We start from the raw sequence: 12,754 nt of genomic DNA, 5'->3' as shown, positions 1-12,754 counted from the left end.
GGAGCAAAACAGATCTGGAACCAAAAGGGCTGATCTTCCGGAGGGTCCTCACCTCTATACTGGGCATGAAGGGTATGGTATGGAATAGATTATTGGCCACTCTGGGTCTCAATCCCGAACCTAAGATCAAATCCTGGGCTAGTAACCAAGGCTGTGTTCCCTCCTAGCTCCCCCACGCCGTCTGCAGGGAGCAGAGAAGTTGAAAAACCTTGAATATCCTGGCAACAACTGTAAACATCACTTTTCATCAGCTTTCTTCTGAGCACAAATCCAAAACTCATCCTCTTGCTAGCAGTTATGAAGATAGTGAACTCTGTCTCTGCTTAACCCAGGACAAGACATGTCTCGTACCTTAACCTTTTAAAGGCTTATTTTTCTTTTTAACCCAATAGCCTAGCATGTCAACATTCAGAACATACACATACCACACACACACACACAATGTCTGTGCAATATGTAAGGACACATTGTCTTTGAATCTGCATTTTGCTTTGTCACTATTAACCATGCAGCATTATCTTTGAACTATGGGGATTCTCTCTTTAACAAGCAGTAGATAACTTATCTGGTCGCAGACTGAATATGTATATTTCCTCCTAAAAAAATTATTATTTTGTGTTGCATTTATATGGATAAAAAAACACATGTTCCATCTTGTGTGTGCATAGGATTTTGGTCTAGTTGGGTGGACAACTTGATGGGTAAAAAGCCATCTGGATGATCATATTCAGAGCATAGCAGTTTGGTTGAACTCTACCTGGAAGCCAGTAATAAGTGGGGTACCACAGGAGTTTATCCTAGGATTTGTCCTGTTAAACATTTTTATCAGAGACCTGGAAAAGGTTGTGGCATATATTGATGTCAAGTTTTCAGGTGACTCCAGTTTCGGGGTAATAGCCAACACACTGGCAGGATGACCATTGAGAGGGGACCTAGATAGGTTGGCAGAATGGGCCAATAGGAATCTTATGAAATTCGGCATGGATAAATGCAAAGTCTGGGCCCTGAGAAGGAAGAACCCCCTGCAATGGCAGAGGCTGGGGACTGACCAGCTCTGCAGAAATGGCCCTGGGGGTGAAGGCAGACAGTACTTTTGGGGTCCTTGAGGTCCCTTCCAAGTTGAACTATATGATAATGATGAATAAATGCAGAAGTAGTCTATCTCTTTTTTCATAGTGTAATTTTGAACACTGCAGTATTCCCTCCCTTGAGACACAGCTTTTCAATGTGAGATTCTTACAATTCGAGGGTTTTGTTCTACAATATGCTCACTGATTTATTAAAGGTGATACGCCTCAGGTATCCCAATGTATTTTATTAATGCTGACGAATAGTTAAACTGGTTTTTGGTGTAGCCAATTAACTCAGGTCCATAGTATGCTTATATAAATCTACTTATTTATATAAATATTACTTGGTTGTTCCCCATGTACATTTACATGGACTTAATCCATGTAAGCCAGATTATATTTGCAGATAACACAAGATTTTTTTTTTTCTATAATTGCTCTATTCTCATGTTTCACAGCCCAGATTAAGTTGATTTACTTACAACTATGTCAAACTTTTAATTGCTGGTCACACACACAGGGGAAATGTCTCTGTATATGTGAAAGGAAGGGGAGGAGTTTCAATACATGACTTCTGTCGTGCCAAGGCCACAGAAGCCCCTCTCTGTGGGAACTTTGCTATCTACTGGAAGCTACGCTTTTGATGTTGTGATACCCATGAATTGAACAGCTTTTCTTCAGGATTGGTGACTTTCATCCAAAAAATAGGTGTTTGCTTACTCCATTTGCTCTTAAGTCAAATCCAGCCCTGATAAGTCTGAGCCCCCTCTTTTTAAGGGACACAGGATTGTTCCCCTTTTAAATCTGGTTGTTTCTGGTTGAAGTGACTGGAAGATGTCCTGTGGTCTAAAAGATGTACCATCGATCCAGTAGATAGTATATGCCCCAAACATTCTTAATGCAAGAGGAAAAGAAGGAAAGGAGCTCTCCCTGAAACCAGAGCAGATCAGTAATGACTAGGACAAGCATAAATACTAGAGCGTAACAGACTTGTCCTTCCTCTCTCACCTTCTGTCACTGGCTTCCTATATTCTCAAAGCAGCAAGCACTTCACACTTCACCGTGATGGAGTCAGGGTAAAAACGGAGATGAGCAAGAGATTCATTCACAAGACTGCATTCCACCAGACATTTTTGTTCTCAACTGCTCTTTCTGCTCTGACAAATTCAATATTTTTAATGAGCCCTGATAACTAAAACTGCAGTGGCATTTAACATGACTACTATAGCACAAGACACAAATACCACTCCAAAATTCTATGCTACTACAGGATGTTCTCTTGGATCACTGTTTGTAGCTGATAATTTGCAAGGCTAAAGATGCTTTGGATATTTTCCCCATGGGAACCAGATCAAATGCTATCCTAATTTATTATTTGTGTTATGAGCAGACATCCTACTAACCTTTCAAAGAGTTTTAATTATAGAAAGAAATAATGTATAGAAATAATAATTTCACATTTATTACTCCCAAAAATACAATTACAATTGGAGTACATGTACACAATAATACTTGCGTGCTTGTTTCATAATTTGCAATGCAGGCAAAATTTCCATATCCCTTATTCACTGCTTTTTATAGACTACTAAAAAATAACAACTAGAATTTAAAAATATTTTTTAAATCTTTATCTATAAAACTTATTTTTTCTTTCTTAGTGTTTTCCAGGGTGCCTGACAATACAAATTCGTACTATTTTGTGTATTTTTATTGTGATCTTAATATACTCTGTGGCTCAAGGATGTGTGGTGAGTATTTAAATCAAGTATCGCTTAATTTGGCATTGTTTAAATAACAACCTGGTAAAGATCTGTTAAACACATACCATATTCTCATCTGGTGGATTCCTACTCTTTTTATTATTCATACTTGCAGAGCATGCTTCTTCAAAATTAAAGCCCTTTGCTGTAATTTGAACTTGCACTGCCCTGAGTCAGGGTGTTGAGTTAGGAATGGTAAAGCTATTAGCAAATTATGCAGATAATACCTAGTCAACATCTGTGGAAATTTTTGTATCAAGCCTTAGTATCCCATAGTCTGCTGATGTCATGTGCTCTACAGGAGAAGTATTTTTAAATGTTGAACTTGCTTACTAGTTCAATGGCTAGTGTTTTTTGACAGACAAGGCATGGTGTTAAACAACATTACTTATTTCTATGTGGCAACTTACAGAACATATCTGTGTGTAACAACAGGGGAATATTTTTAGTCCGGGCAGATCAGAAAGATAACGAGATCTTAAAATACGGACAGCATTGCGTAACGAGAAGAGGTTCTTAGAATCTGGTACTTACGTGGTCCTTTCACATCTAATGTCTAAGAAGCTTCTCTTGTATGAAGTGAACTTGCTCAAAACTTCTGAAGATTGAACTTCTTTTACTGCAGATTAGCAGCTTGTTCTACACGTTGGACTTGAATGTCAAATGGGATTTAAACCTCCACCTAAGTATTTGGCATTTAGTTGCCTTGTCAGATTCCTAGCACTCCATTTCAGCATTTTGGCTGCTAATGCTAATGAATTAAAGATTTTAGGGTACCCAAAGGAAAGAATACACACAAAAATAGCACGCTAAACACAACTGGAAATGCTAAGAAGGCAGATGTCTGAAGTCATGCCTCTCTGTGGGATTTAGGCAATGCGTTCTGACCAAATGGAAGACAGTGATTTCATGAGCAATTCACAGCGCTAACTGAGGTGCCAAGCCCCTTATTTTGTATTTAGTGTATTCACTCATCCCTGGACCTGCCCTGAGAACATCGACCAAGCTGATCCCCATGAACTGAAAGGGCAGAGGATCCCTTGTCTGTGAATTTCAGTGTCCTGAGAGGTACCAAGAATTACTGATGTTCAGACATTTCTGGGAATTCCTGAACGTCAGTGTGTGAATAACACACAGTCGTAATAGCACACAGACGTGTATATATATATATGGTTCTCAATGTGCGTATAAGCCCAGAATGCATAGAAATGCATAGTGCCTCCAGGCTAGCTAGCATCTCAGCAAGTTCTGTGTATCTGATTTCGGGATTGAGGCGAATGTCATGACAGCCTGAACCTTTGTGGATCAGCCCCTGTAAATCTGACACTTACTTTGCCAAATGAAACAAGAACTGTTTTTGCCACTTAAAGGCAGTGAAAATGACCAGACATCAGAAGGCCAAAGGCAATGCTGAACACTAGTGGAAGAAAGCAGATGAGAATTCAGAAGTTCTGGCCTCCAACAAGACAGTGATCATTCAGTTACAACTTAGAATAAGTCACAAATATACGTTTGTGCTTTATTGAAGCAAAAATAACCTGTAACCATTGAAATGCTTAGGGGAATGTTTAATCAGTAGAAAGTATTTGTTCCTGCAAAGTAATGCCTCTAGAATTCTCAGCTAACAGAAGAGCTAGGTGTTGAGGTTTCACTCTTAGCTGTAGAGCAGACGGTGTTTTCTTGGATGGATTGCACATCATTTATGAAGCCCTCATGCATGCTTATGTTTTCAGACGAGTTTAATATGAAGAGCATTTTTAAAGATATTGAACAAAATCATGTTAAACGCATTTTTCATGTCACTCTTTCTCATCTCATTTCATCATGTTAGCCATTATGAGTTTAACTGCTATTTTATCTGTTACGTCTCATGTTTTTAAATTACTACAACCCCCTGTAAAATATATTGCTTAATCACCTTTCAGGTTGTCAGTTATTTTACAGCATGCTATAAAATTTCATTATCAGTGGTTAGGATGAAATAAAAAGGTCTAATAACACACTTCAAAAGAGAAGCTTAAGTACAGGGCTGGGCTTAGGTGGCAGTGCCTGTTAAAATCTATTTCACGCTACCATCTCACTCTCCCCATTTATGCTAACTCTTATCCTCTCCCTTCATACGGGGTGAAGGTTGGAGTGCAATTAAGACCGGAGCTCTAGGGATTTGCACTATTTGCCAAAAATTCCTCCCTTCCTTGGGTCACAGCTTTGAAATGTGTACATGACATTGCCTTTGGAAGAAGCAGGTTAAATTTCCTCAGATTTCCCATAGGAAATGCACTAAAACATTTTTTTTGTTTCACAGTCTAGGGAGGAAATGGAGCTCCTTGGATAACTGAAATGGCAGGGATAATTAAGGATTAGCCCTTGTATTTGAATCATATGTGATAACAGAAGTATCTCTGAAGCGGAGAAAAGATATTATTCATGTTTAGCTTTTCAATCAAAGATTAAAATATGTTTTATTTTATATTTGATTAATTGAAATTGATAGAGTTTACATAGTCAATAAAACTAACACATTTCTTTCTGTGCAGTGTGCAAGAACGTTTCTCACCCACATGGCCACATAAAATGTTTACTGAAGTTCCTTAATTTTTGCAGGAATATGTTGTCTTGAGAATCTCTTAGTTTTGAGCACTGAGAGAGAAACTATTAAACTAAGCCCAGACTTTAACTGGTTGGCCTTACTGGCATCTAATGAACAAAGAGTGTCTCCCACCTAAAATGGAGTAAAGTGTTGCAGGAAAAGGAGAGATATTAGATATTATTAGAGCAGTGAGCTGGATAGGGAACTCCATGGCCAACTTTTCCCAATTAGAAACGAACTACAGTCAGCCTCATAGCAGCTGCATTTCTGTTTATTTCATATTTAACTATCTCCCCTTCTTGCCTCTCCTGTCTTTTCTAGGTTGGCTGTATGCCTTGGGTTTGGAATACCAATTCCAGCAGTTCAATAGTTATAATTTCTCCTGGTGGAACAAATAAAACAATGAACGAACTTCCATGTGATACAGCCCACTATGCTTTCCTTTCCTGTGTAGTGGGGACTCTCACCTTGGCAATATTTCTACGTGTATCTTCCTTGCCAAAAATTATTCTCCTGCTTTTTGTTACAATTTTGTACATAGTTATTCTGGAACTCAGTGGTTACAGAAAAGCAGTGGGGTAGGTATCATGCAAAATTAAAGCCATGGGTATTTCTGTAGACAGTCATGATGTTGACTACTCATCTGTGAATTCTCTAGCATTCAGTCCTGCTTAGGGCTATGTACTCAGTGGAGCATAAGAAATACTTAACCCATCCTCTCCCCAGCAATTGTAGGATCTAGTAATATCCATCAAAAGGACATCAGCTTTTGGGAACTAGCAACTGTTGCCCCATTATTCTGTAGTTTTGTGCTAACATACCTCACCTAAACACATTGCAGTCTAATTATAATATGAAGTAGAAAAACAGTGCTAAAAGCTTCACTTCCATATTTCAGCAGCCCTCAAACAATTCCAATTGCATTTAAGCTTTTGAGCTTTTGAGTATTTTTATATATCCTAACGAAAAGCATGCACACACATTACAATAATGTATAGCATTATTAAATCCTCAAGAAATTGAATGTTGGTGTGATGCAGTGGTCAGATTTACTGTCACCCATTTCCCTGCCTGTACAAGCATCTTCAGAAAAGGCTAGTGATTAGAGGGTACCCACATGTTCTAAACTAAAGATCTGATATTAAACGTATGCAGTGTTAGGTATTTAGAAAACCTGGAATAATAATCCATTTAACTTTCCTTTCATTTTCAAGGGGTGGCTCCTTTTATATGCGTGGCTATGAACCAATACTAGCCATTTTGCTATTTTCTTGTGCTTTGGCACTGCATTCCAGACAGGTGGACTTGAAGCTGCGTCTGGACTACCTCTGGGCTGTACAGGTAAGTTGCAGAACTTTTAATTCTAGTATCCATGCACACAAAATGGTGTCCTACTCTTTGAACTGGCTTGCAAATACTTTCAGAACAAATTAGGTGGACTAAGACACTTTCAAAATTTTTCATGTCTGTTGTGGTTTACAGAGAACAATTATTAGAGCTTTCTTTACACAGACCTATATTATTAATTTGCTCTGGAAAAGTGATTTTTTTTGTTGTTGTTTGTAGTTGTTCCATAACAGTACATCATTGATGAAGTAAAGTATTTATATCTAAGGTGCATTGTAAATAGAGAGAATTTCAAAGATGAGAAACTGATTGTTAGCAGTATTAACTTGAGATAAAAAAATAAAATCCACAGGGTTTTTTCATCTTATAATACAAAGAGAGGTGAAAATAAGTTGATGTTCAGGTAAACTGAAAAGAAGCAAATAAAATTAATAAAAAGGAATACTTATACCCATATAATGCAATGAAAGTAAGGAACTCTTTGCCAAAGAAATATGAGAAATTTATTTAGATACCAAGTGTATGGACTTTTTTTTTGAAAATATATTTCCTAATGATCATAATCACAACAAAACCTTTAGAAATTACATAAACCATGAGCAGGAGCATCGGGAAATGTCTACCTCCTGTCATGTCTCTCAAGAGTCCTGTTCCTACTTCCAGAGTGTTTCACACTGGCCCCTGAGGAAATGAGAAAGTTGAAGAAGATGTAAGTTTGTTTTGATGGAATTTGAAAGTTGCCTTCCTAATAAATCTTACACTCTTACACTCCCATAATTCAGAGAGGTCACATCCTGTTCTCGCCTAGACCTTTTTAACTGTGTCGTTAAGACAACTGTATAAATTCTTGCAGTGCTTGCTTTTGCATGTGAAATCAAGACTGGAACACATGGATTAAATGCATTCCTTACTCTACTGTGTTACCTAGAATGGTGAAATCAAGAATGACTTAGCTCTGTTATCTTCTACTCTCAAAAACTCTTAAAGTTTTTCAACCTAACAGTTAAGGTCTGTTGGAATTTTTTGTTTGTCTTGATGTCCAAGACCATGTCCACCTCCTTTATGATTAAGGTTTATCTTGTTCTATAATTTCTGTGGACTCTGTGCTGTTTAACTGAGTCAACAACGTGTGATCACTTCATTTAATTTTTGTTCTATGACCTGCAGTATTGATAAGTGCTGTGCCTGCCAGCCTCAGAAGTTTGTTTTGGACAAACTGATAATAGTTTCCACTTGCTGTGGTGCCGAAGACAATTTTCAGGTGGAAAAAAATAATCCCTTACTTCAGAGCTCAGAGCAGCACATGACTAGATGTATAGTGTCTGTCTTTATATAGATTGGCTCACGACAGAAGTATGTGAGTGCCGTATGATCCATGAATACAAGACTGTCTGTATCTTATTCCTAGCCATGAAATAGAGTAGCAAGCAGGAAGACACTGTTTTGCTATCCTGTGGCCTTTCAACAGGTCCAGAGTGAGTTCCAGTGTCTTAAATGCTTTTCATCATTACAGCTACTATTATTTGCACAGTGAATTGTGCATCCCTAAGGAATGTACTGTTTAAAGATTCTTAGTTTTAAGTTGGTTTTTAATTAGCAATCAATTAGTTTTAAAAAATCAAGTACAGGAAACTAATGAGATGCTGCCTGCTGAAAGACCAAACCTGGACAATAGTAAAGGAAGAAAAATAAACTTTTTCTGTTTTCTTGGGGCCAGGTTTTACCGAAATACCTAGTCGACTACCACTATTGTTAAAACCATTGTGCAATTACTCCAAAGGACAATAAGGGAAGTTAAGACATATGGATGCCTATCAAATTTCAGTAATGTCCAGAGACATCTTCAGGTACCATTTCAAAGAGTACTTCTCATCTAAGAAGATCAAATGCCATTTTCAGATCTTTTCAATTGCAAATCAGGTACTTATGTGGCACCATCTTGTCTGTGAGATTTGAATGATGATAATCAGAAAGGAAAAAAAAAATCAGTGTAGGTAGAAAATTCAGAAATTAAAGATCAGGATAAGTACCATTCTCTGAAATCAGTTTACTGGGTAGATGTTTGGCCTCTGAGCATATATCCTTGTTCTCCTCAATTCCACATGGAAGATCTATTCCCTGTACAATAAACAACAGTGGATAACATGTTGTAAGGAATGTTGTTGTGGTTTCCTTTCTTTGTATTGATTATAAATGATATTGAATACAAGGGCTAATCATGCAGAAGTACTGTCATAATGGATGTTGCAGAAGTGCTTATGAATCATAGAATCACAGAATGGTTTGAGTTGGAAGGGACCTTAAATTTCACCTAGTTCCAACCCCCCTGCCATGGGCAAGGACACCTCCCACTAGCCCAGGTTGCCCAAAGCCTCATCCAGCCTGGCCTTGAACCCCTCCAGGGATGGGGCATCCACAGCTTCTCTGGGCTACCTGAGTCTCATCAGTCTCACCCTTATGGTGCTTACCTATTCAAATGGATAAGTGAGGAAAAAAAAAAAAATACTATTGTACTTATTAGGCTCTTTGACATTGTAAAAATCTTGAGTATTAAAAGCTCTGTGAAGACTGTTGGAAATATCTATATGTTAAAACTGACTATGAATAGTTAGCAAACTCCAAGCTACTAATTGTTTAACAGTCTTTAAGAGGAGACAAGGGTAAAAGCCACCTTCCTGAGCGACAGTTTTCTCTATCTGCTCAACTGCAGGAGCCCTGCCTATGGTTAAACAGCATTCGTGGACATGTTTCTTTGCAGCTGCAGTACTACTTATCATTGAACCATGTTAGCTTAACTTGGTTACGTTCTTGGTCACAGAAGTTTTAGAAAGACCACTGACTTAGTGTACAGGGACTGTGGAGATTTTCTTGATGTTTTACAGGGTGAGTGTACTGTTTTTTTGTGAAAGCACTGAATTGCATGAACCACTTGTAGAGCTGGAGACTCACATCTCCCAGTGGCCAGCTACTACTGTGTGCCAACATGGTACAAGATGTATTTTTAGGAAGCTTCTCATCAGTGGCTGGCTTACAGCTTGGAGAATTTCAGACTCAAGGACTATTTGATAAGTTGTAGGCACTTTGCATACTTTTAGTAAGGCTCATTGTGGGGCTAATCCTGTAAAAATGTGGTCTATGCTCAGGTCTGAGGAAAACCTATTTCCATAGATTTTGTCTGCCACATCAGAAAAAAAAAAATGTTTTCAGGAAAAGCAGATTTCAAACAAGAAAAACTGATTTATAAAAATTATACCATTTCAATAAAAGTTAATCTAATTTCCATGCATCTAGATTATGTAACCAAAACAGAGATAATACAGTATGACTTATGTACATTGTGTGGAAAAAATAGATTTTTTCTGATAGTTTAAACATTTATATTTGTACCTACTGTTCACACGTCAATAGTGTTATAGGTTCTTGTTGGTTTTGCTAATTTTTTTTCTGTGCCAAATTTAACCTTTCTGAATATCACAGCATTTCCAAGAAATATCTGGGTTTTGGTGGTTTTTTTAACAGGCAGTGGGAAGGGAATTTCATTGCTGAGTAACCCTGTATGCCTTATGTGACAATAACTTAGGATAGCAAATATAGGAGCATATTACTTGTTTGTGACCGATAATCACTTTTGCTTTTGCAAATTATTCAGCAAAACTGGGGGGAAAAAAAGGACAAATAAACACAAGCAATGAATTTATGAAGAAGCTAAAACTGCCAAAAAAAATTGAGTTGCTTACTCACCCAGGATTTGTCAGAGGAGCAAAATAAGAATAATACAATGGTATGACTGATGGTTACATCCTTTAGGGAATACTAGAATATCATTCAGGTGTCTTTTCTAATCTGTGACACTTGTAAGAAATATGTATTTTATAGTCAGCAGGCAAGATTTGACAGGTGTCCTCTTAAAAATCTTGCAGTATTTTTTCTTTCCCTGTGATTTTAGTGCCACCTTCAGGCACAAAGATGATGTTTCTGAAGCACCAGTGCCAGGCTTTTTAGCTGTATCTTGAAACAGTGGATATTCATGTGATAACTCTTCAGTCAGTGACACTGCTACAGCTTTTTTATGTGTATTAAACACTCATCTGAGAGCTCAGGTGATAAACAGTTCAGACTCCTTCCTGAACAGAGGATTTGTATAACCAGTTGCCAGCATCGTAAAACTGTGGGATGCCATGTAACTTTGAAAAATGCAATAGCTGTACACATGTCACACGTTCACATAGCTTACATGTCAAAAACTGTAGTACCAAAGAACATTTTAAATTTTGTCATCAGGTCCATAGCAAAAACAGCTTGCTTTTAAATACTGCGGCTCTGCAAATACAGTTCAATTCTGCAAAATGACCTAACTGCCACAAATACCAAACAGATACATGCAAAAGGTGAAAAATAACGTTGCTTATGCCTATGTATTTTCTTCTTTGTTTTCACAATGATCAGCCTTTTTTTTTTTTTTTTTTTGAGCCAGCAGCTATTGCATAAATACCATGCTGGCAGCTTTCCTTAATTAACCAATAAGAATCAGGGCAAATAGACAAAGATTTGGATGCTGTTTAGCTGTCTGGATAGTATCGCCACCAGGAATGTAAATACCTGTGATCTGTATTTTAATCTTCTTTCTCCAGCCCCAAGTATTTCTTCTGCCCTCCTGGTGTGTGTTTTGCCTGGGAAAGGGTAATGCCTACACCTCCTTTTGTCACAGCTGCTCAAACAGTAGGCACTAGGAGTTAATGAGTCAAAAGGAGGGAAGACAGTTTTCACTGCATTCCCCTGAAGGGCAGAAAGCAGAATCTGGAGAAAGGTCCAGAATATATCAGTAATCCATTTACTTACTCCCCATAGAGCTGTGTGATGGTATAGTTTTAGAGCCCTCGCTGCTGAACATGACCAAGTCTTTTTTTACCTCACTTTCACTCCTTATCTTCCCTTGCAAGAGGCACAAGGACATATTTCCTCTTTCCCCAGGCACCTCCTGAGGAGTTGCATATATAAGAGTTGTCTTATGCAGTGCAGGGAGAGATCAATACTCAAACTCTATGCTAGAGTAGCAGAGAAGGTACATTTCAGTTCATATTCCTAGCAGATCACTTTAATAAAGGCAGGATGTTAGAAATTTGGTATGTCTGGATGATGTAAATGCAGTCTATCCAGAAACTCCAACTAGGGTACCAGCAACAACATAGCAGTATTAACTCAGTGTGTGGTCTAAGCTAATATACCTTGCTTTTCAACACGACTAAGTAGCTCAAAGGGAGTGCTATGCTAATCCCATTAATGTTCTGCTTCTAGGTCTGGAGCTAGGTCAGGCAGAGCTAACACAGTTTACTCTTCATGGCACTGCATTGCCCCACATAGGCATTGCCAGTGCCAATGTCTCCCTGAACCACACCTAGAGAGAGAGAGTGCACTCTTCTCTCCCCGTTGGCTAGGAAGTGCCTGACCTGAAATACGCCAAAAGCTGAGAGCACTTGACCTACATTCCCCTTGTTCTCCTGCCTGCATAATTTGTTTCTACTTAGGTTCTACTACCATTACCCACCATGGTATTGTTCAAGGGCTTTCCATGACCTTAGTGGCTTTCATCTCATTTCTGGCAACCGAACCTTCTCAGAGTCAAAACTCTTTGCATCCGAAGAGTGAAAGATATGTTTGCTAGGTGTGTTGGAAATGTGTAATTCTACTGTATTTCTTAGCAATGGTGACATCCTTGATGCCTTGCCCTACTCTTAGAGGGTTTTGCCACCCCTTCAGTCATGACTTTATTGGTTTTGTTTGAGCCAGTAGATCTTCACTCGAGAGCTCAGTTCTCAGCCTCTTAGTCATGGCTGTGGTCCCATTGTTGTGAACATTGTCACATCTGTACCTGCACACACACAACAGTGTCACTGGCATTTCTCTCTCAGTAGTTTCATGACCATACTGAAGCGAGATAGAAAGGAGGAGAAAAGCCATCATATGTCTTAAAGTTCTTTCAGAAGAAA

General features: G+C 38.3%; 1 protein-coding gene across 1 annotated transcript in view; it reads left to right on the top strand.

The window, feature by feature from the left end:
* The window catches only part of ADCY1 (adenylate cyclase 1 (brain)), a gene marked incomplete at its 5' end in the record, with an annotated part of 36,659 nt that overhangs the window by 11,345 nt on the left and 12,560 nt on the right, over positions 1-12,754 (top strand). Inside the window, 3 exons of the mRNA XM_010083918.1 lie at positions 2,729-2,818; positions 5,742-5,998; positions 6,635-6,761. Coding sequence (XP_010082220.1) covers positions 2,729-2,818; positions 5,742-5,998; positions 6,635-6,761 — 474 coding nt within the window. The remainder of the gene's footprint in view (positions 1-2,728; positions 2,819-5,741; positions 5,999-6,634; positions 6,762-12,754) is intronic.

The sequence above is a fragment of the Pterocles gutturalis genome, unplaced genomic scaffold (assembly GCF_000699245.1).
Source record: "Pterocles gutturalis isolate BGI_N339 unplaced genomic scaffold, ASM69924v1 scaffold14975, whole genome shotgun sequence".
In the NCBI taxonomy this organism is placed as follows: domain Eukaryota; kingdom Metazoa; phylum Chordata; class Aves; order Pterocliformes; family Pteroclidae; genus Pterocles; species Pterocles gutturalis.
This window is presented reverse-complemented; position numbering and strand designations above follow the sequence as displayed.